General features: G+C 42.1%; 3 protein-coding genes and 1 non-coding gene across 4 annotated transcripts; 3 read left to right on the top strand and 1 right to left on the bottom strand.

Moving 5' to 3' along the window:
• The first annotated feature begins 3,068 nt into the window (after nt 1–3,068).
• On the top strand, nt 3,069–4,001 carry LOC128484222 (olfactory receptor 13-like). Its single transcript, XM_053460544.1, has one exon. It carries the CDS (start codon nt 3,069–3,071, stop codon nt 3,999–4,001), a length of 933 nt encoding a protein of 310 aa, XP_053316519.1.
• Nucleotides 4,002–13,505: 9,504 nt separating this feature from the next.
• LOC128484645 (putative nuclease HARBI1) lies at nt 13,506–15,646 on the top strand. Its single transcript, XM_053461115.1, has 3 exons — nt 13,506–13,588; nt 14,096–15,064; nt 15,176–15,646. The coding sequence occupies exons 2-3, from the start codon at nt 14,272–14,274 to the stop codon at nt 15,544–15,546; spliced, it is 1,164 nt and encodes a 387-aa protein (XP_053317090.1). The 5' UTR covers nt 13,506–13,588; nt 14,096–14,271; the 3' UTR covers nt 15,547–15,646.
• Nucleotides 15,647–18,714: 3,068 nt separating this feature from the next.
• Nucleotides 18,715–18,786, bottom strand: TRNAG-UCC (transfer RNA glycine (anticodon UCC)). Its single transcript has one exon. It is a non-coding gene; the product is annotated as a tRNA-Gly (tRNA).
• A 518-nt stretch (nt 18,787–19,304) lies between these two features.
• LOC128484223 (WAP four-disulfide core domain protein 3-like) lies at nt 19,305–24,478 on the top strand. Its single transcript, XM_053460545.1, has 7 exons — nt 19,305–19,361; nt 20,408–20,609; nt 21,435–21,575; nt 21,671–21,820; nt 22,458–22,607; nt 23,782–23,922; nt 24,018–24,478. Exons 1-7 carry the CDS (start codon nt 19,305–19,307, stop codon nt 24,209–24,211), a joined length of 1,035 nt encoding a protein of 344 aa, XP_053316520.1. The 3' UTR covers nt 24,212–24,478.
• The last annotated feature ends 34 nt before the right edge of the window (nt 24,479–24,512 follow it).

The following is a 24,512-nucleotide window of genomic DNA, read 5'->3' on the forward strand; positions in this document are numbered from 1 at the left end:
AGGGGTTGGTCAGAACGGGGAGTTCAGAAAATCCTTTAAGAAGAAGTTACAACGTATAGCCGAAGGAAATCTAATGACAAAGGTGGATTTCTAACAAACTTTGGTCTTTACCATGAGGCCCCAGAAAAACCCATGCTGTTCACGCCTAAAAACCAGAAGCTGTCACCATCTCCATATGCTGTTTCCTCATCAAAGATGGCTACTGAAGCTGACATTTTTGCCTCCATCATGAAACCTCTCTCCACTACTTTAAGTTGCTTGTTGAACCTAGCAGTCCAAGGAGCTAGTCTCATGTGTTTGTTGTGATTTTTCCCAGTAAAGATAGAATGGGTTAATATACACAACATACACATGGGGGCAATATACAGCCTTTTGTACACTTGATGAACAGGCCTCAATCACTGCTTATCAACGTTTCTCCTTCCCCTTTCACATCCAGCACTGAACCGACCATGAAACCAAATGCCTTCTTCAATAGACTAGGGCGCCGGCCAAGTCTTCGTGGTCGTCTTCGCGTTAGTCTTCAGGAAAAAAAAATCTTCGTATTCTACGAATACTTGCCCGTTCTCATGTTCTTTTCGGGTGAATATTCATGTACGTTCTTCGTGTTCTTTTTCTTTTCTTTTTTTAATTGCCGTTTTTTTTTTTTAGAAGGGTTAATACGGGGTTAACGCAGTAAAATTACGCAGCAGCTTTGGCACCAGGATTTGCGTGTCTAAAATCAGTCTTCATTTTGGTTTTACTCTACACTGAGTCTCGGCTAGCGACTGCGAAACCGGGGAAAGAGTGTTGTCCCAGGCTAAAGGAGCACAAGTCAGCGGAGGTAGTCGGTCGGACTAGCCAGATCCGTGACACAGACCTTAAACTTCTGACACCAAAACTTGGCCTGGGGGGTTTCAGGAGTTAAAGGTCCGTACGAGCGACTCTATTGGGCGCCGGCAGGGAGCTCCTCTGGCATCAGCCAATGATGGGCAGCTTTAACTGCCCATTTTGGGAATATTACTGGGACTGGCGGTATTATATTCCATTTATTGGTTTTTGAGACCCAAAATGTGTTTTTTTTAATTACATGTCTGTAATAAAAACATGGTTTCTAATGTGCAAAATATTGCACAATATCTTCTTTGTGTAAGAAGAAAACTATCATTAGCCCTACTATTTTAGTCATAGATTTAGCTCGGTAAACTCCTGTTAGCACCCCAGGGTAAGGTATAGCCCTGAGAATATTTAGGAACATATCGCCTCGGGGCCTACTTCAGTTAATCTCAGGCGGTCAGCTCCTTTGCACAGAATGTATAAAAGAACTCTTTTAACTCAATAAGACGCATTTAATAAAAAGAAAGGAATCCATTTTTTTTTAATTTGTAATTATTTTTTTTTCCCCATTTATGAATCTTTTTTTGTATGAATTAGAACAAAGAAAAGAAAATATTTTTTTTATGAATTATTTTTTATTCTGACTTTTTACTTTCTTATATAGATCGTTGCCCTACTTGGTCCTGCTGCTAATCTGATTTTTTTGCTTAATAATTCCTAAGTAACAAAAAAAAAGTTACGTTGAACACAATGATAGCCCCCTTGTGTAAAGGTAAGTAAAACTTCAATATATTCTAAATATTGGCAAAAAAATACATATCATTTTTATTTAATAACATATTTTAAAAAAAATCACATTTTCATAATCCTAATCTTTCTTTTGCCAGACTTTTACGGTTAAATTTGAATATTTGTCTTTTCACATTGGTCATTTTGTTCCTCTCCTCTAAAGACAAGGATTTTTCTATACAAACCATGTAGCTGCCCCTCACTGCTGTCACTGTGCATTATCTCTGGGGGGGGGTCTGTCAGTGTACTTGCGGCCTACTCCCTAGTCTACGTTGCGGGTTTACTTCCTCCTTGGGTGAGCGTGCGAGCGAGTGCGAGCGTGTGCACGGAACAGGTCATGCACACCCATACAAGTGAATGGCCATTGAAAGCAATGCAAAAGAGTACAAAATCATCATTCATCATCCATCATCCACTAGATGACCCTTTCAAAAGGCACCCCAAGACCTCCAGTGGTTGGTTATTCCCGTGCCCCATTGGTAGTGTTCCAACGCCCCATGCTTTCCTTTGCTTGTCTCCATCATCGTATCGTATCCTATACTTTTTGTCTGCCTGCCAAGAGTTTTTGACCTCTGACTATCCCCCAACTATGAGCCTCATTGCCTGCCCCTACCTGCGCCCGTCCATGTTCTGGGAATCTGAGCTGCCTGCCTTGGTCTTCAGACCACTCTCTTGTCTCATTCTTGGCACCACACATTCGATTCCTGGCCCCAGTGCTTCTACTTCTGCCCGGGTGCCATCTTTCAGACTGTTCAGGTTAGCTGTGGTTTGCAAGGGGTTTCCAATCCTACTTCGGCGATCCAGACCCCAGACTAACACCGCCAGATCATTCTGTCATTCTTTGGTACACTGGACCAAACCTACGGAACAAGGAGTCCACAATACTTTGAGTTTTGAAATTCCGAGGTCACAGGACCTTAGAATTATTGCTTTTATGATTTTTTTTTATTATAAAAAAAAAAATAAAAGATATTAATTTTTTTTTATTGACCAACATCACATAAAAGTCTGCTTCTTAAATCAAATTCATGTTGTATTACACAGTTTAGTTTCACTGGGACAACGATGAGACCAATTACCAAAAGCCTATACAACAGATTTGAAGTATAAAAGCTTCAAACTGTACAAGAATAACCAGTTTAGTGCTTTATAACCCAAAACAGAGCATCAATAAAAATTATGCTTTTCCTGCCTTAAAAATTAAACATTTTTATTTTTTTTCAGGATTGTAATATACTTCATTTAAATTTTATTTCAACTGGCTGCTTCCATTTGTTAATCCTTTCGTGATCAGCATTAATAAAACTGACAGCAAAAGAAAAGGGAAATTTCTAGATTATAAAATTTACGTTTTAGTAATTGAATTTGGAAATATGTTAAAAATAAAAAAAAAAACAATATAATGTTACTCGTTACTAAAATGTTCTTTTTTTATAGTGATAGATTTCCATATGTGATTCACGATGATGGAGAATCAGAGTGAAACCATTGTAAACGAATTTATTTTAACCGCCTTTTCTCACGACCGGAGGACTCAAATTCTGTTTTTTGTTTTGTTTTTCCTTATGTACACCTTAACGGTGTTTGGAAATATCATTCTGATCGGCGCAGTTATATCCAGCTCTCGGATGCACACACCTATGTACTATTTTCTCTGCCAGCTGTCCATTCTAGATTTATTCTACTCGTCGGCTTCTGTTCCCAAAATGCTCGCGGACATGATATCTACAGAAGGAGGAAGGATTTCATTAATCGGGTGCATGATACAGATGAGCGTAAGTCTTCTCCTGGGACAAACAGAATGCATCCTGCTGGCGATAATGGCGTTCGACCGCTACGTCGCCATCTGCCTCCCTCTGCGTTACGCAGCGCTGATGAGTTGGAGGTTGTGTAAGACTTTAACAGGCGTTATGTGGTCGGGGTGTTTCCTGATGACCACTTTTCCTCCGATTGCAAAGCCTCCTGTATTCTGCAAAGGTAACAGAGTTGATCATTTTGCTTGCGAGAGCTTGGTCATGGTAAAGTTGGTGTGCGGAGACACTTTCTTCCATGATATGATGACGTTTTTGGGAAGTGTATTTTTCCTTGTGCTTCCTTTTTTATTCATTTTAACAACCTACGTATGTATTATAACATCGATATTAAAGATTCATTCTGTGGACGGGAGGACCAAAGCCTTTTCCACGTGTGCTTCCCATGTGACGGTGGTCTTGCTGTTTTATGGAACCAGTATATCCATGTACTTAGTGCCAACAAGAAAGTTTCCAGAAAGTCAAAAGTACATCAGTCTTAATTACGGGGTGGTGACGCCGATGTTAAACCCGTTGATTTATAGTCTGCGAAATAACGATGTTAAAAGTGTAGTTAAGAAAATGTTACCTCACACCTCAAAATGAAATTCAGCTTGCTTGTCATATTGTCCACCAAATGGTAATTAACCATTGTCAAACCTGTCTCTAGCTGGCTCATAACAAAAAGATGCAAGTATGAAGTCCATCAGTTTAACGTGTGCCATGTCACTATTGTGAATACGTTTTGTGAAGCCTAGGAACAAGTATGATAAAGGTTTGTGAAATTGCTCTTCCAACATCAAAAGGCTTGTCCTATCCATTGAAACCTAGAAGAGTGAAGCACTAGCATTATGGACAACCATCCCTAGAGCAACCAACAAACACAACAGCCTCAAAAATGTCTCTTAAAGCCACAATAAGTATGATGAGGCTAGAAGGTATCCAGCAGAGAGAGGAGACCCATTTCCCCTACTCCTGGGTGCGTAGCTGACTCTGTCCTGGGTGGCCAAACACTTGGAATTTCCATTTGCTAATATATTGTTTATTTGGAGTCCAAGATATCTATTAAAAATATCTTGAATAAAGTTACCTGCTGCTTTGTTATTTTCACTATGAACGCCTTAAGACCACCACATTGATTTTCATTAACAAACGATATTTTTTTTATCACATGTTAGAGACCCCTTTTCATATCACTAACTAGTGGATACCCGCTGAACTCACATATTTAAGAGATGAGTGCAACAAATGCTTTTACGTTTGTGTGGCTCGTCAAACTAAGACGCTACAATGTAACTGCAAAGATCCAAAATGGGAGCCAGAATAGGTGTCAAAAGCCAGAAGCTGAGGGAGGTAGAGGAAACTGCAGAGGAAAGACGTTTGGGTCAAGCCACCAAAGTTCAATAACTTGTGAGTTGACAAACAAAATGTTGTCCAACCTACAAATCTTTCACTCATCTGCAAACACTAATGAAAAAACTTGTAAAATAGATTCTAATATTTGTCCTGAGTTTAGAAATACCCAATGGTTTTATGTTTTGTAGGGTAGTGAGTACAAGTAGCATATTGCTATTTCAAAACTATTTTTTTAAATATGGTCATACTGTCCCCATGTGCTATTTGGGACACCTTTGAAGCCGATCATTTTAATTTACCCCATCAAACCATATATGTTTGAAAACCATCCACCCCATGATATGCTAGTATCTTAACTAGCATATCATGCTATCATGGTAGGAATTTACCGCTCATGCGCGATGCGTACAGACAACTTCCACTGCTGCCGGCACTTCCGCCGGGGCTTCGATGACTGAGCACCAGACGGTCAACTGGGGTCAGGTTGGCAAATAAAGGGAAATAAAAAAAATACATTTTCTCAATCATAGTTTTTATTAAATCTGAAAAATAGTTTACATGTGAATTAATATTTACTTGTTAAACTTTTTTCCTATAGGGTAGTCTTATATTCAGGCTTTTTCTTTTTTTCCTAAATTAATATTCAGATTTTGGGGGGGGGTTTTCTTCTAATCAGGGTCTTATAATTGGGCAAATACGGTAAATTTAACATTACAGGGTATATTTCCCAAATATGGGCAATATAATGCTGTATCTATTTGGGCAAATACAGCTCTTCTAGCAGAACCGTAAAGGGATTGCTTCTTCTAATCTTCATCTCATGAGTATTTGCTTACATCTGTAATACAACCAGATTTCCAGATTTCTAGTGAGCAAATAAGGGGTCATTTTGTCTTTTAGTGCATACAAATACAATCATATTTCAAATGCCCTAATTTAGGGTTAAATTAAATTATGCCCTTATAAAGCATCCCTGCATCTTGCAAAGTCATCATAGATTTAGCTCAGTAAATACCCCGGGGGGCAGGATAGCCCTGAGAATATTTACAATGTTATTGCCCTGGGGCCTGTTAGCCGCTCTGATTAATCTCTGGCATTTTAATTGTTTGAACCTAATATATATATATAGAAAATATTTTTTTTATTGTAAGAAGGGGAGACAACTGTAAAAAAATATATATATTTGTTTAAATAATTTCTCAATAATATTAATTAAAAAAAGAAACATATTCCTGAGATAATTCTGAATCTAAAAAAAATGTCACTAATCTGTACTTTTCCTAAATATTTCATTTTTAAGTCAAGAGAAAATTGGCCATGTTAGCCACTTCTTGAAAGGTAAGTAAATCAACAATTACCAAAATTTTAGGTGGCAAACAAAAAATGTTGGTGGTTCTACTTGCATTTGAGTTTTTAAATGAAAAATCTTGAAATATAACAAAAACGTACAGGGAGTAAGAATAATAGTAATAATAATAATAATAAAATTGAAATGTTTTGATAACAATGACTTTGTAGAGTTTTTTTAATGGTGTCCAGAAATGGCTTTAATTGGATAGGAGTCTCAGTGTGTTAAGGTGCAGTTCAGTCCCGCTGATTCAGCTCCTTCGTAAGTAATACAGCCATCAAAAATTAGATTACACTCCCCAAACTTGGAGGACTTTGACATAGTGGCGGGTGAAGCAGAATCCTCGATATGGCTCTTATCGCATAGCATAAATATTATTTGCTCACCGACTGGCATATCAGGAGTTAAAACCCCCAGGATCTGCTGCCTACTCAGCGCTACGTGGGGTTAATGGTATCTACTGGTTCAACATTGTTTGTTAAGATCATTTTATTGGATATTTGATGCAAATTCCTCCAAACAAATATCACCGTTTACAGAATGGAGCAGCGTGGATTGAAAAACAATTTTCTTGCAGAACTTAACCATTTCCTGCGCCTACATGTTAGAAACGCTCAGTCCACCGCAGGCGTGACGCATGCTATTATGCAGTGACGTGCCCTAGCATTGTCTGCTTCAGTCATTTGGTGCTAAAAAAAGGTTTAAAATATGTGGGGTTTTTTTGTTTTTCTCATAAAGCAGTAGTGATTCCTTCCAAGTTCTGATGTGCAGTTTTTGCTCATAAATATAAAAGAAATGTGTCGTTCGGCACTAGCTATTTTGCTTTTTCCCTTTTAACACATAAGTGACCTGCAGATGGTTCTGTTTCATTCTACAAAGTCTCATTCCGCTGATCATGAGCCGACTCAGATGGGTCAGTTTTTTAATGGAGATGGATTTGAGCCAAATGTCTGATTAAGTGGGCTTACCTGGGGGTGGGGGGGGTCAGCGGGAGGCAATATGGCTAAAAATGTCTCTTTCCTTGATATAACTGACTTATCCACCCCTACTCAGCAGCATCTTGAGTCACCATTTCAAATTTCCATATCATTTTGTGTCTCGCAATGTGTTTCTCCTGCCTTTTAGTGAATTAATTTTTTTCAGACATAATTTTAGTTCAATCATCGCATAAGCAGAAAGAATAAGATTACTTTTATTTCTGTTATTAAGTTATTTGAATTTCACCACTAGCATTATGTTATTTTAGGCCAGTTCAACATCATCACTCATGGTTCGAAATCCAATGGATCTATTGGGTTGACTTTTAATGTGCAATGCTATATTTGCCGCTTTTCATGCATTGGTTACAGTGCCATAAAGCAATGCACCCCAAGCATATTCTGAGGTTAACCCCTTGCAGTCCTATGTCAGAATATATCAGACAAAATATTTTACAGCTTGTGGTTCAGTGTCAGATTTCCTAACGACCACTAGATGTCGCTATTATAGTGTAGAATTAGCCATATTATTAGTACAGCGTGATTCTGAATGTGATTTTAGTGACAAAGACAATTATAAAAAAATATTTATTAATTGCTTTATAGTTATAAGAAAATATAACTGTTTTGTAAAAAAAATGTAAAGAATGTTTTTTTTCCAAAAATTTAATTGGACCTGCTTGGCGCACCTAGTGAAAATTTACTGGACCGCAAAGGGTTAATATGAATATGATTTACCAGATTGTGCTCATCAGGACTATTATATTTAACCATTTCCATTTCTACAACTAATTCATTTACATACATAGCTGTTTTCAACGGAAAAGCACATCTCCAAGTATGTTGGACAAGGTATTTAATCTACCCTTTACACCGTATTATGTCTATTCTACCGAATTGAGGCAATTATATCTTATATACCATATTTTCTTGATTATAAGACAAGGTTTTTTCAGAGCAAATGCTCTGAAAAATATCCCTCACCTTATATTTGAGGTCGTCTTCTAATCAGACCTCAAATAGATGTCTGACTACAAGACTAAGATCCAGATCCCCCGCAGCGCTGCAGGAGACCCGGATCCTCCTTTCCGGCATCCAGTGGGCATCTGTGCAATGCGCACAGACAAGCTCCGCTGCTGCCGGCACTTCCACCAGGGCTTCTATGGTGGAGCACCAGAAGGTCATGTGATGCCGGCGCTCAGTCATAGAAGCCCTGGCAGAAGTACGGGCCACCAGCATCGGAGGTCTGCATCACTAGACACCAAGGAGTATGAAACACGAGTCACAAGTACAGGGATGCACTGGTAAGTCAGAGGGGTTAAGAGTGGCATTGGGGCGGGGAAGGGTTAAAAGGCATATCGGGGAGGGAGAGTGGCATATATGGGTGTGTAAGGCATATATGGGGGCAAAGTGGCAAATAGGGGATTAAAAGGCATTTCGAGGGGCAGAGTTTCGGGGGGCAGAGTGGCATATAAGGCATATCTGGGGGCAGATGTGCATAACTGGGGCAGAGTGGCAAATAAAAGGAAATATAAACAAAACATTTTTTTTTTCAATCAGTTTTTATTAAATATGAAAAAATAGTTTCCTATAGGGTAGTCTTTTTTTTTTCTTTTCCTAATTTCAAATTTTGGGGGGTTGTCTTATATTCAGGGTCATCTTATAATTGAGCAAATACGGTATATATAATATTCCATTTATTTATTTATTTTTCTTTTTTTTTTTTCATTTGTTTAACGCATAAAAAAAACTGAAGCTGGAAAATACAAAAATATTATAAATAAATTACAATATTTCAGAGAACAGTTTGTTATGTGTCTTACGTGTCCATTTAATACATAACCAGAAAATCATACCTGATAAGTATCTTCTTCACTCAGGAAAAAGTAATGGGTGTTTTTTCTAGAAAACCTTAAATCATTGAATAACTCTTTATCACTAATAAGATTTCTTGTTTATTTTTTATTTTTTTGTTTTATTTATTGATATGTGATTCAGGACAATGGAGAATCAGAGCCAAATCCTTGTAAAGGAATTTATTTTAACCATCTTTTCTCACAACCGGAAGACACAAATTTGGAAACGTTAAATTTTTTTTTAAAAAAAAAACAATATAAGAGTCAGTCTCGTTACTAAAATGTTCTTTTTTTTTTCAATTTATAGTGATAGATTTCCATATGTGATTCAGGATGATGGAAAATCGAAGTGAAATGATTGTGAAGGAATTTATTTTAACCGCCTTTTCTCACGACCGGAGGACTCAAATTGTGTTTTTTGTTTTGTTTTTCCTTATGTACACTGTAACGGTGTTTGGAAATATCATTCTGATCGGCGCAGTTATATCCAGCTCTCGGATGCACACACCTATGTACTATTTCCTCTGCCAGCTGTCCATTCTAGATTTATTCTACTCGTCGGCTTCTGTTCCCAAAATGCTCGCGGACATGATATCTACAGAAGGAGGAAGGATTTCATTAATCGGGTGCATGATACAGATGAGCGTAAGTCTTCTCCTAGGAGAAACAGAATGCATCCTGCTGGCGATAATGGCGTTCGACCGCTACGTCGCCATCTGCCTCCCTCTGCGTTACGCGGCGCTGATGAGTTGGAGGTTGTGTAAGACTTTAACAGGCGTTATGTGGTCGGGGTGTTTCCTGATGACCACTTTTCCTCTGATTTCAAAGCCTCCTACTTTCTGTAAAGGCAACAGAGTTGATCATTTTGCTTGCGAGAGCTTGGTCGTTGTAAAACTACTATGCGGAGACACTTTTTTCTATGAAAAGATGTTGTTTTGGGGAAGTGTATTCTCATTGGTACCACCTTGTATTTTCATTTTAACAACCTACGTATGTATTATAACATCGATATTAAAGATTCGTTCTGTGGACGGGAGGACCAAAGCCTTTTCCACGTGTGTTTCCCATGTGACGGTGGTCTTGCTGTTTTATGGAACCAGTATATCCATGTACTTAGTGCCAACAAGAAAGTTTCCAGAAAGTCAAAAGTACATCAGCCTTAATTACGGGGTGGTGACACCCATGTTAAACCCTTTGATTTATAGTCTGCGAAATAACGATGTTAAAAGTGCTGTTAAGAACATTTTGAGGAGGACAACACAATGAAGTCCAATGATGTTTTGCACTAGAGATCCAACTCATAGCAGAAGCAGCGGGTAACTTCTAAAGTACAAGCTTCTTTCTCAAACACTTTATTGCATTAAAAGAACAACTTGTCTTCAAAAGAGTTCATTTATTTTAATGTTTAGGGGCACTAAGTCTCAAAACACATGAAGCTGTGGCGGCTGTGCCAGTTCCTTTCATTAATGTTACCAGCAGCTAACACATTCTTTGGGGATCAACCCTGCTTAGCTTCCGAGATCAGACAAGATCAGGCGCATTCAGGGTGGAAAGACCGTAAGCACTGGTGGTGCTCATTTTACTCCTCTTCTTTTGCTTCTCACACATGTCCTGTCTCACACTGGGTGTAACGTCCACCCTGTGCAATTAGGAAATATCTTCACTCTGTGCTGCTCATTTCCCGATTCCAACAACTAGTGGCCGCCCTTGTCACTCTGAAGTCCAGCTGCTCCTTATTACCTGATCTAGCCAGCCTTTACAAACCTGCCCAGCCCTTCAGTCTGGGCCTTGACATTAACGTTACAGGACTGCCTGTTTTGGTTCCTGAGCTGTTCCTGAGTTGCGGCCAGCGCCCCACAAGTGGATTCCAAAGCTGAGTACCCTGCAAGTGGGCAATCTGCCGTGTGTCCTGCAAGAGAGCTTCCAGTCGTGTGTGCCCCATCCAGAGGGCTTCCAGTCATGTGTGCCCCATCCAGAGGGCTTCCAGTCGTGTGTGCCCCATCCAGAGGGCTTCCAGTCGTGTGTGCCCCATCCAGAGGGCTTCCTGTAGTGTGTGCCCCATCTAGAGGGCTTCCAGCCAAGAGACTTTCCATTTATATGTTGTTGTACCATCATCTGCAATACAGATATTAACTGCATATCCTGTCTGTGGTTTATTTCATGTGCCTGTCTGAAACAACCCCCAAACCATCATGCATTGTGGGGTACTGACGGAGCTCCTCGTATCCCCTGCACCTCGGCTCCTATCAGACCTGTTCACCTGGTCTGGGACAGGACAAAGAAGGTGGAAAGGTTCTAATAATGGTTTAAAGATTTGATGGTGAGCAAGAAACGCATGTGGAAAGGCTTTCCTCGGCCTCCTGTATCGGTAGTATGGCATTGCACAGATTAGTGAAGGAAAGCGCTACGAGCGCAGTGAGGCTTGAGAGCAACAAGTTGTTGCGGCCAGCTCAACCAAGAAGGAGCGAGCAGAGAAGTGAAAAGGGGTGCTAGAAAGAAAGATTCTGAGAGTTTTGTTAGCTTCTGGTGACTCTATTTTCTTATGCAGGTGGTAGTGGTGGGGTAGGGAAAAAGAGAAAACCAAAAGCCTACGACAACAGACAGCATTTTTAAGCCACTGTGCTTTTATTAAACCCTGTGACAGGACAGAGAAGGTTCAAATAAGGGATTAACACTTTGATGGTAAACAAGAAACACATGAGGAAATGTTCTCCCCGGCCTCCTTGATATGTATCCTCCTACACGCAGTCGGTCCCACTTAACCTCATCAACGAGCGCCAAAACAGTTGGCAATGGCGGCTACACGTGGCAACAAATGTACAAATCCAAATTTTCATTCGCAATTTGGTTTCATCAGTTTCGTTGATCGGCCTCGTGATCAATGGTTCATAGGAACACACAAAACAAGCAATTTTAGCTTAAAAAAAGTTTGCACAAAAACAAATCCAGAAGTCTACTGCAGAGTATCAGTGATCCAGGTGTCCTACCATTTGCCACGGAGTGTATCCTGTGTCCCGCACTCCCGAACGGGACTAGCCGTATGGTGCACCTGGCAAATGTCAGTAGGCCCAAAACTTCCTCCTGACGCACGGCCGTGCATCGTGTGAGCAGAAAAATATAACATGTAGCCGCACAGTATGCCATTAGATGACCACTGACCTTATAGTGCCAGGGCCAAGGGAAGTGTTAAAAATGGGGCAATTGTCCCAGGGTGCCTGGGGGCAGGGAGTCCCCACTTGCTACTTACTACAGTGTAGTTTGTATATGTGCCTGCGTTAAAAAAAATCTTTTTTAGATTTTTAACCCCATGTAGAAAGTTGATAAATGCCGGTTGCTGTCTACTGGGCTCATATTTGGGGCGCTATAGCTTTAATTTTCCACAGTAAAAATGCACCATATTCTCAGAAATAATAGAGGGGTGTATGTTTGAGATATGTGCAGTGTAACTGTATTGGTCCAATGGGGGAATTTTTTTTAACCCCATGTAGAATGTTGAAATATGACATTTATGAAGTACTGCGCTGATATTTGGGGTGATATATCTTTACATTTCCACAGTAAAAATGCACCATATTGTAAGATATCATATAGGGGTGTGTATGTGAGATATGTGCAGTGTAAATATATTGGTCCAATGGTGGAATTTTGTAATATATGCAGAAATGCTAGAAAATGTAATTTGCTAGATATGAGCGGATATTTAGCTTTAATTTGTTTAATAAACGTATGTAATTTTGCAGGGAGATATATTTGTGTGAGAACTCTGCATAATCCACTCAGAATTGTAACATTATATGATTATTATCACGTTTCCAGGTCTAATGCACCTTTTGCTAATCTAAAGAAAAAGCGTCTGATGGCATGACCGCTGATTTGAAAGTGTGTGATAGCGCGACTCCAGTCTCCTTCGCGGGGCATCAATATCCGCCAAATTCTTCCCAGGTATGTTCAGGACTGATAATGCCGGCTCTGCCACAGACTGCCACTGAGCTCAACTCTCAAAAGGTAAAATAGTCCATTAGGCCTAAACTAAATATCCCCCAAACTACATTTTTGACCTAAAAAGCACCAGCTATAGGTAAATTCCATAAATATATTTATAGTTATGCTAAGAGGCTACTACTGAATAAATCATAATAAGAATAAAGGGGGTTGCAAAAGACTCAAGTTACGGCAGGGCTGGGTGGTAGGGCATCCCGTGAACAGAGAGAAACGGACTGATTCCCAAAACAAACATGGCTGGCAAATAAAAGATAACGTCGTATCCATGGTAACAACGTAACGCTGATATGCCAAACTTCATGTTCCCGCCTGAGAAGCCTGCTAGCAAAGTTCTAGACCAATCGTTTATGAGTCTTCGAGGAAGGCCTGCTTGATGTATATACGCATGCGCCAAAAAAGGAGTTCGAAATACTAGAGACGTAAATCTCTGCTGTATTCGTTGCTTTAACGATGTGACTCTGTATATCAGTGAGTTGCCAGCGTAGATGATATTTAGCGATAGATATATTTGGCTCTAGGGTGCTAGGCGGACTGTTGTGCGCGTGCGCAGTAAGCTCTGCTGGGTAGATTGCGCTTGCGCGTTGTCTGCCTGTTCTCCCTGTGGTAACAATGTGCAGGTACCCCGGGGAAGGACTCTTCAGTACTTCGTACATTGTGGGTACCAGGCCTGGGGCATTCAGGTGCATGCTGGGGGTGGGGTTTAACGGTGTCTTAACCCCATGTGCATTCATACCGAGGGCATTACTAGTGCATGCTAATATGGGTAACATTACTAGTGCATGCTAATATGGGTAACATTACTAGTGCATATTAATGGGGGTAGCATCATTAGTGCATGCTAATAGGAGTAACATTACTAGTGCATATTAATAGGAGTAACATCATTAGTGCATGCTAATAGGGGTTAACAGTGCATATTAATAGGGGTAACATTATCAGTGCATATTAATAGAGGGTGACTCTGCAAATTAATAAGGGTAACAATATTAGTGCTTATTAATAGAGGGTAACACATTAGTGCATATTAGGGGGTAACTGCATATTAATAGGGGTAACATTATTAGCGCCTATTAATAGGGGGTAACTATGTGCATTGGGGGATGGGCAGCGTATTCCATATTGACTATGGTAATATCCTGCAATTACCTCCTGTCTGACCAGGAATATGGCACAAGGTCCCGTCTGTGAGAGTGGCAGTGATCTGTGGCGACGCTCCTTTCCTCCCCGCATCGCATCCCGGCTGCCTATCTCAGAATGCGACTCGATCGTTTTGTGGACTACGTTAAGACGGGGAGCAAATCGACCAACGTAAAGACCGCCTGTATGCATTCTGCGCCATGGAAGCCTTTGGACCAATTATGCTGCTGCTCCTCCAAGAAGAAGAGGACGAAAAGAGGAAGGTAAAGCGCCCTAAACGTAAAAAGGAGCGCAGGGTGGCACCTCCACCAAAACCTAAACCAAAAGCCCCACCGGCATCTGCTCCGAAACAGCACATCCTGGGGGCCAGGAGGCCGCGTATATTTAGGGAACGGACCGGTTTGGAAGGATTGACTGATGAGGAGGTGGTGGAAAGGTACCATCTTCCTAAAGGCGCCATCTTGGATTTGTATGAGTTAATCAGGGTGGATATCGACCCACTGACACAGCGGAGCCATGCCATCCCTGGCATGGTGAAACTCTTAAACTGCCTGCACTTTTTCACTTCTGGATCCTTCCAGACCAAGGCGTCTGCGGTTGGCGGCGTGTCCCAGTCGACCTTCTCTAGGTTTCTGGTGCCGGTCATTCAGGCCTTGAAGAAACACGTTCACGTGTTTATTGGATTCCCCACTAACCACGCTGACTGGCAAGCCTTAAAGAGGGGGTTCTTTCAGGTTGCAGGACTCCCACATGTTATTGGGGCTATAGATTGCACTCACGTGGCCCTTTCAGCCCCCCACGAAAGAGAAGAGATCTATAGAAATAAAAAAGGCTACCATTCTGTAAATGTACAAGTGATTGCAGACAGCAACTGCAGGATCTTAAGTTTGTTTTCTGCGTTTCCAGGAAGCTCTGACGAGTCTTTTATTTTAAGGCAGTCTTCTGTTTACGAAGGATTCGAGGGTGGCAGGATCGGTGGAGGGTGGCTGGTCGGTAAGTTTTGGGGGGATATTTTTCTTTCGCCCCTTTTTTTTCTCTTATCAGTGATATAATCTAATTTCACGTTGTGTGATTGTTGCTTGAGTGTCGTATCGTTATCTGCAGGAAGCACGAGTTACGAGTCTCGCCCGTGGCTGTTGACGCCGGTTCTGGATCCGAGCACAGACTCAGAAAAGGCCTACAACGAAGCGCACTCTCGAACCCGCTCTGTGATCGATAAGACGTTCAAGCTCTTAAAAACACAGTTCAAGTGCCTGAACAAATCCGGCGGCGGACTTCAGTACGATCCGACCAAAGTGTCCGATATAATTGTGGCTTGTTGTATTTTACACAACATTGCCGTGCAGCACAACATCCCAACCAGAGCTGAGGTCCAGAAAAATGAGAGAGCCCTGGAGATGCCTAAAACCGAGCCGGAGCTCCAGGGCAGCTCACAAGCTGTACGATCCAGAGTAATCAGGGACTACTTCTCATAGTACATTTTTATTATTATTTTTTTTTAAATGTTTTTATCTTTTTTGTTAGAAAAAAAATTCTGAACGAGTTTAGAAAAATATTTCAATCATAGCAATTTAGGAGAAGTTAAAGGTGAGGAGAATATTCTTTTGGATAATTCTTTAAAATAATTAAAGTATATTCAGTTTCTAAGATTTTCCTTTAGAGGTTTTTTTTTTTTTTTTACAACGGTGGGGGCAGGGGGCAGCGTTATTGCTTATCCTGCTAAACGCAAAGGTTTCTTGGTTGAATGGTACTTTAAGGGATAATACCGTTTTGCCCCTAACTTCAATCCTTAAATTAAGAGTGCGTTCTATAATCAGGGTTTAGATATTTAAGGTTCCTAGCGGTGAGTTCTTACTCCTCCTGTGCTGTGTGGTCACGCACTGGTATCGCAAACAGACAGCACAGGAGAGGTAAACGTGCACCCCTCTGCATCTTAAATATCTGAAAAGCCAATTGAAAAGGAGCACTTCCTGTTGCGCGGTCCATTGGTAATGCAGTCCCTCGGCAACGCTAGCTGATAAATGTAGTTCCGCCCTGTTCTGCTCATTTTGTGCTAGTGCGGCCGACGAGACCTCCACTCCCTGCCCCGACTGTCGCTTCTGCGCAGCTGGTAGTTGAGACTCCTCTGGATAAAGGCTAGGTAAGGAAATGCGAGGACTGTTCCCATCAGCCTCCTTGTTGGCGGTGTTGGCTAGACTATTGCCACCAAATTTTGGTTTAAACTCTCCTAATTTGTTTTAAGAGGAAGGGTTATCTTTCCAAAATCAGGTTGTGATATTTGTTCCCTATCACTTCTTTTTTTTTTTAGTCCTCTCCCCATCCCTGCTTTCTACCCGTCCATTCCTTCCCCCTTCTTTATTTATAACTACAAAATGGTTTTCCATATTTCTGTGACCATATAACATGCAGCCAAAAGCAGGACTAACCGCAAAATCAAATACATCTTCCTGTTCATTAAATAAAATACAGGTTTACCTTTTTACTAATTTGTATTTTTTTCTTTAAAAATTAGAACACAATATATTTTTTCGTTCTAAAGTCTTTTTGTAAGTCTATTGAAACCTAGAATATAGCCAACGGCCCCAGCTAATCTAGCCATATTTCTGGCAGCTGTAAGGGCTTAAATGTTACTTCACAGGTCTTTCCCGATCGGCTGGAGCATGCGACGGGCGGCTGTATATGCCCCGCCGCACTCGTGCATGAAAACGTAGCGCGAATATCCAGCCATTGGACTCACATTATCAGGAGGCCACTAGTACCAGGACCGGCTGGTCATCGTCAGTCTGAAACAGCTTTTTCACCAAACTCATCCAAACCTCAGGGAAGGGGAAGTCTCATGAACCTAATGTATCGGTTTGTCTAAGGCAAAAGATAATAATAAAAGCAAATTTTATCCATTAAAATAACATGAAATGAGTCAGAAATCCAGCCCAGACGGGGTTAATGTTGTAAATGACTATTGTAGCTGCAAACGTCTGATTTTTTATGGAATCTCTTCAGGTGTAATCTCTTCCAATGGCCCTTCATCACTCCCATCACTCCTGTGTTCCAATGGCCCTTTATCACTCCCATCACTCCTGTGTTCCAATGGCACGTTGTGTTCCCTGATCCAAGTTTCAGTTTAAAATGCTAATTGATGGTTAGAAAACCCTCTTGTAATTATGTTACAGCCAGAAATCTCCTTGTTTTCCATGGAAACAGCTAAGTGATTCCAAACTTTTGAACCGTAGTGCGTGTGTGTGTGTGTGTGTATATATATATTTACAGTACTGTGCAAAGGTTTTAGGCAGGTGTTAAATTATGTAAAGGAAGAATGCTTTCAAAAATAGACATGTTAACTTATTTTGGTCATTTAACAAAATACAAAGTGAGTGAACAGAAGAAAAATTTATATTTGGTGTGACCCTTCGTTCTTCTAGGTTATCGGGACTCGGCAGGTAGGTTGTTCCAGACATCTTGGAGAAGTAACCGCACTTCTGTGGATTTTGGCTCTACTGTCGCTTCCTCTCTTCATGTAATCTCAGACAGACTCCGTGTTGAGATCAGGGCTCTGTGGGGGCCACACCATGACTTCAGTTCTTCTCGTCCCCCACTCATAAAATCTCCTTGAAGCAATGAACAAAAATAAGAAGTAGGGGAAGATAACACAACGGGGAGAACAAATCATGCGGGCGGCTGCTTACGTGGTAAATGCATATGGTGCGTTTCTAGATTGTAAACACAGGAGTCTGGCCCCCTTTACTTTATGTATCTGTTCATCTTAGTCTGTCAGTTCTTGTTCTGTCAGACCCTTTGAATGTAGGGACTGTAAGAAGCGATTCTGGAATTGTTGGCGCTATGTAAATAAAAATAATAAAAAGCTAATAATTTTGATCCGTAATTATAGGTTTATTTCACATGCAGTATTGAAACACGGAGAGTTTGGAAGAGCTGCAGATCCCCTGGAAAGGGTTATCACGGCAGATTTCATCATTAGATTGTTTTCATTACACTGTCCTTTGACCCGAGGACACATCATTTCCTCGTGACTCTTGTGAAATGTTTGTGCAAGGGTTTGTTTTTAGCACAGATCAATCATCTTACAAAGAACTCTATGTTCTCGTTAGAGACATGGGCTAGGAAGGCATAGAAACCGAGGACCTGCTGGCAGATCAGCCCCATCCGGCCCGTCAGTCGTTGACCTCGTCTTAGATCAGGCATGTCCAAAGTCCGGCCCGCGGGCCAATTGCGGCCCGCGTTCCGGACTGATAAGGCCCCACAGATAAGTTGCCCAAATATAGATCTGTTTTTTTATATTAAAGGCAGAGTGATTAAACACCTGTTTAGATTTGTCATCCAAGTCACAAAATTTAAAGTATGCCGTTTTCAATAAACTTTGCATAAAAAAGTTAATTTGCACTTAATTTTAATGGTTCAAAGAATGTCAGGCAAAATGGTCGGCCCTCGCACATGTTCACTTCATCAAATCTGGCACTCTTCAAAAAAGTTTGGACATGCCTGTCTTAGATTGAGGAGCCATATGCCTATCCTATGCACGTTTAAATCCCTTACTGTATTAATTATGAGCTCTTATTGTAACATTTCTCCTCCTCTGAAAAGAAAATGTTTTTATTGCACCCTTTTTCTCTCTGTACAAAAGGGCTTGCGTTGGCCGGGAATCGAACCCGGGTCAACTGCTTGGAAGGCAGCTATGCTCACCACTATACCACCAACGCCTCTTAGTGGTGTGAGATGGTTTAAAGCAGTTAAACAAATGGATGCATGCAGGTTTCTGGTAGTTGTGGGGTTAATACTGATGGCTTATGGGTGCCGCACAGGTTTCTGGCAGTTATGGGGTTAATATTGATATCTTATGGGTGCCGTACCGGTTTCTTGTAGTTATGGGGTTAATATTGATATTTTATGGGTGCCGTACCGGTTTCTGGTAGTTATGAGGTTAATACTGATGGCTTATGAGTGCTGTACAGATTTCTGGCAGCTATGGGGTTAAAACTGATGGCTTATAGGTGACGCACAGGTTGCTGGCAGTTGTGGGGTTAATATTGATGGCTTATGGGTGCCGCACAGGTTTCTGGCAGTTACGGGGTTAATACAGATGGCTTGTAGATGCTGCGCAGGTTTCTGTAGTTTTTTTCACATTGTTTTTGGGTTGTTGTCCCTCCCTGTCCGTCCCTTTCATATAAATCCCAGTCTGTGAGCGATCTGCCGTTCAGACCCGGCTCAGGAGACCAGTATGAATCCAGTCACCATCAGCCTGCTGCTGGGGCTTGTCCTGCACACCGGACAGGTCGTGACGGCAGGTTAGTGAGAGGGGTGTTCGTGACAGATACGTATTAATGAAATACGGTTAAATTGCATTGGACACAATTATAACAATTCTGGTCTTTGAAAGTGGTCTTGTCTCCATAGCAACCAATGGAATGTCAAAATCTTGGACTCACATCTTTTATATGAAGTGGTGCCCAAAACTGTACATTCTAAATGAGGTCTAACGAATACATTTTATTGGACGTAATCATATTCTTCGATCCTGCATCAATACCCTTCTCCTTCGCAAGTCTGCTGAGAATACCGCATGACGACTCGAAAACTTTAAAAATGTGTAACATTATTATTATTATTTATTATTTTATATAGCGCCATCAAATTCCGCAGCGCTGTACAACGGGTAGACAGCACATAACAAGTAGTATGTAATATAACAAGGGCCCTGCTCATTAGGAATTTACATTATTCGTCCCTGAAGCTGGGTGTCTCGCTCCACGTGGCTCCCTGCTTCAGGCATGGCTGGTCCCCGGTAATACTCTCCTCCAAGGTCCTCCGTCCGTCAAAAGCTGAGGCATGCTTAGTCATACGAGTGTTTGCGGGACATGTTTGGCCAAATTTCGCCTTCTTCTGAACTCTCTCCAGAATGTCAGTATCCTTCTTGAGATGGGGTCTCGGGAACTGCCCCTGAGACTCTAGGCGAGGTCTGACCAGAGATCTCTAAAGGGGGCAGAAGGAACCATCTGCCTCTTCAGCCCTGGACTGACACAGGTCGCTTACCTTTGTTGCTGTGGTATGAGGGGGATACACGCTCAACCTTTCTTAAATTTTCTTTGGCCATTAGCCATTTGGTTTATCCCACTATGAATGTCTAATCTTTTGCACACCTCACCTTTCAGACCTTGTATAATATCCCTAATAAAATGTTTAAAAAGTATGGGCTCCAATACTGATTCTTGGGCTAACAGTAACAAGACATTTTCTCTCTCCCCTATGCCAAATATTTTAATATGTTTTCTAAAATTTGCATCACCTCCCCTACTCTGCAACGCCCCTATATTGCTTTTCTAGTACTTCTCCTCAAAGCAGACACCCTTGTCCAATCCATCCTCTCTAGATGTAGGATTACTAAATGTGTGTCCTCCGTTTGATCCCGCGATCTGCCCATTGGCCAAGCCTGGACCTGATGAGTGCAAAACCGACGTCCAGTGTCCCACAGACAAGAAATGCTGCTGCTCCAACTGTGGCTGGAAGTGTGTCCCCCCCGTGCAAGGTAAGAGATTATCTAGTGCATGTATAACCATGGGTGAACCTAGAGTTTTTGGCAGCCAGGGCCGATCTACACATACTAAAATGTAAAAAAACAAACTCTTACTCACACTCTCTTACGCTCTTTCTACCTTCGCCGAACACCTGTCTCCTTTCCTGAAGCTCTCTTCTTCCTTTTTCTTCTTCTGGCTTATTTATTTTGTCTTTCGCAAAAGGGTGGAGCCTGCAGGCACACTCTCTCACCCGATTGGAGGAACGCCAAGAGGCCAGAATAATGAAGACAGATTCTCAGTATAAGATAAGAGTTTGGAGTACTTCTGCAAAAGGGCAGAGCCACGGGGTACAGCCACTCCCCTTCTCCAATCGGTGAGAGGGTTTGCCTGGAGGCTCCACCCTTTTTCAGATGTGCAACAAGAGCCCTGGTTCACAGAAAAGCAGAAGAAAGAAGACACATGGAGAAGTGAAAAAAGACGAGGCAAGAGAAGAAGCAGAGCTGCGGGAAAGATAGAGACATGGAAGCCATAGAGAGGGAATTTCTGGGAGACTTGGGACCTCTATGTGCCAGTGTAGCACAGATTGAAATAACTAACTATATGTATTAAGATTACACCCATTAGGATAAAAAAGGGCTAAATACAGAGAGGTGAAATGGGTGCTATTTAGGGGCATAGTGGAGTTGTCACCTTGAAACCAATGGCCTGTTCCTGCTGGTTGATCCAAAATCGGTACCAGAGATAATCTAGTTTGTCCTGATAAATATGTCGACTTTCAGATTCCTAGTAAATTCTGCACCAGAATTGACTAATATGAGCGATTTCCGTCTTTCCAGTGAGACCAGGGCGCTGCCCCCCTATCCTAGCCAAGTGTAAGCTGCCGCTGCTGGACCCCCAGTGTCAGAATGATACCGGCTGTCCTGGCAAACAGAAGTGCTGTAACATTTGTGGGAAAAGCTGCTGGGATCCAGTGGAAGGTAACGCGGCCACCGGCACGTCTCATGCTTATAGAGTGTCAGTTTTCTATAAATAAGCGTTTTTTGTTGCGATTTATTTCTCCTGATTATCGCAGAGCCCGGTGGCGTTTGCCCGCTGAGTGAGGTGAAGCCGGTAGGAAGCCTGCAGTGTGCGGCCGTTCTCTGCAGCCGGGACTTGGACTGCACGGCAGATGAGAAGTGCTGTCTGTCTGGGGACGGCAAGACGTGTGTCAAGCCTTCCTCAGGTAGTCATAAAGCCCCCTTTATAAAGAAAAGAAAAAAAAAACACAATGGGGTCTCCAACATCCACAACGACCGACCCTGATAATATCAATAAGTATTATTTCTGGGGAATACCTTACATTAAAACGTACATTTGCCTTAATCCCATGTATGAAGTCATATATGTAATTGTAGAGTGAATTTTGGGCACGGTCATACCAGCCTGGCAAATCCGTTCCTTCTGGGAAAGAGCCAGCAAGTGTTGCAGATGAAGGACATCAGTGTCCACCTGTATAACCCAGCTAGAGACCCCCGGGTGTTCCTCAGCATGTATCAGACCTCAGTAAGCATGAGATGTCAGTGAGCAGATGGGAGGCCTGAGTGATACCCCAAATGGGGGAACCTGGGACCCTCTGGTTTTTTTTTTAAATATCCCTGATTTTAAGACCAGACAATCTTGTTATTGGAAAGTCATCAGGACCAGCATCTCTGCATCCCAGGACCTATCAAGATAAAATTACACAATAACTGGTGGGAGGAAGGTGATACTGGTCTTTCTATTGTTCTAAGATGTGTATTCGCCAGTCAGTAATTCCAAGTTGAACCAGCTGTTCATCTTCCATCCATCCCTGACCCATAAACTCTTCTTTCCAGATTTAGAATTACGAAATGTGTGTCCTCCGTTTGATCCTGCGATCTGCCCGCTGGCCAAGCCTGGACCCGATGAGTGCAAAACCGACGTCCAGTGTCCCACAGACAAGAAATGCTGCTGCTCCAACTGTGGCCTGAAGTGTGTCCCCCCCGTCCAAGGTAAGAGATAATACCTCGCACCAGTGTGTGTACAACGACGGACGTTCGCACCATAATGGTCAGTGTTAGCGTGTATATACACAGCCCTGCGAGTTACGAAACAATACAGATTGAAATCATACAACTAACTATATATATTAAGATTAAATGCATACAGATATAATGAGTCCATATACAACGATAAGCCATAACATTGTGAGCGCTGACAGGTGAAGTGAATAACACTGATAATCTTGTTATCATGGCACTTGTCAGTGGCGGGGGGTATAATAGGCAGCGAGTGAACATTCCATCCTCAAAGGTGTGTTAGAAGCAGAAAAAATGGGCAGCGTAACAATCTCAGCGACTTTGACAAGAACTAAATTGTGATGGCGAGACCACTGGGTCAGAGCATCTCCAAAACTGCAGCTCTTGTGGGGTGTTGCCGGTCTGCAGTGGTTGGCTTCCATCAAAAGCGGTCCCAGGAAGGAAAACGGTGAACCGGAGACAGGGTCATGGTCAGCAAAAGCTCACTGATGCATGTGGGGGCAAAGTCTGGCCTGTGGGGTCAAATCCATTAGACGTGCTGCTGGAGCTCAAATTGCTGAAAAAGTTAATGCTGGTTCTAATAGAAAGGAGTCAGAAGACGCAGAGCATCGCAGTTTGTTGCGCATGGGGCTGCGGACCAGTCGGTGCCCATGCTGACGACTGTCCTCTGCCGAAGGCACCTGCAATGGACACGTGAGCAAAGGCAACTGGACTACAAAGCAATGGAAGAAGGTTACCGGGTCTGAGCAATCCTGTGTTTCTTTAACATCACGTGGATGGTCATGTGCCTCGTTTACCTGGAGAACACATGGCATCAGGATGCATCCATGGAGGCCCCACCTCAAAGCTTTTATTGGAGTTCACTCCTCGAGGGGTCAGGGCTGTTTTGGTGGCAAGAGGGGGACCTACACAATATTAGGCAGGTGGTCATAATGTTATGGCTGATCAGTGTAGATGGAGGCAAAATCGGTTCTATTTTGGGCCATAGCAGACTTGTAACTATGGAAACTAATGGCCTCTTCCCATTGATTGATCCAAAATCGGTACCAGAGATAATCTAGTTTGTTCTGATAAATATGTCCATTTTTAGATTCCTAATAAATTCTGCACCAGAAATTACTTATATGAGCGATTTCCGTCACTCCAGTGAGACCAGGGCGCTGCCCCCCTATCCTAGCCAAGTGTAAGCTGCCGCTGCTGGACCCCCAGTGTCAGAATGATACCGGCTGTCCTGGCAAACAGAAGTGCTGTAACATTTGTGGGAAAAGCTGCTGGGATCCTGTGGAAGGTAACGCGCCCGCCGGCACGTCTCGTGCTTATAGGGTGTCAGTTTTCTATAAATAAGCGTTTTTTGTTGAGATTTATTTCCCCTGATTATCGCAGAGCCCGGTGGCGTTTGCCCGCTGAGTGAGGTGAAGCCGGTAGGAAGCCTGCAGTGTGCGGCCGTTCTCTGCAGCCGGGATTCGGACTGCACGGCAGATGAGAAGTGCTGTCTGTCTGGGGACGGCAAGAATTGCGTGAAGCCTTCCTCACATGTGGAGATGAGGTTATTGAACAATGGATCTCTTTGGACATGAAGCACCTTATACGGAAAATTAATTAGCACATCGTCTTTGTGACGGAGAATTGACCCTCTAATCCCACATTTTCCATCATTATTTATCATGTCCATGTCATGTCCTCCTCACCATGATCCTCGTCATTACCTCGTTGCATTTGCATTCCTTCTGCATTATCTCGCCTATTATCAGCTGTTATCTGTTATGATCTTTATGTAATGAGTTTGTTCATTCACTTTTCAGTAAGAATAAACAAAAGGGAAACCACAGTGACACTCAACAGAAGTGACAAATAGCTTAATTGGGGCAAAACAAACAT

This window comes from Spea bombifrons, chromosome 3, assembly GCF_027358695.1.
Source record: "Spea bombifrons isolate aSpeBom1 chromosome 3, aSpeBom1.2.pri, whole genome shotgun sequence".
Lineage (NCBI taxonomy): Eukaryota > Metazoa > Chordata > Amphibia > Anura > Pelobatidae > Spea > Spea bombifrons.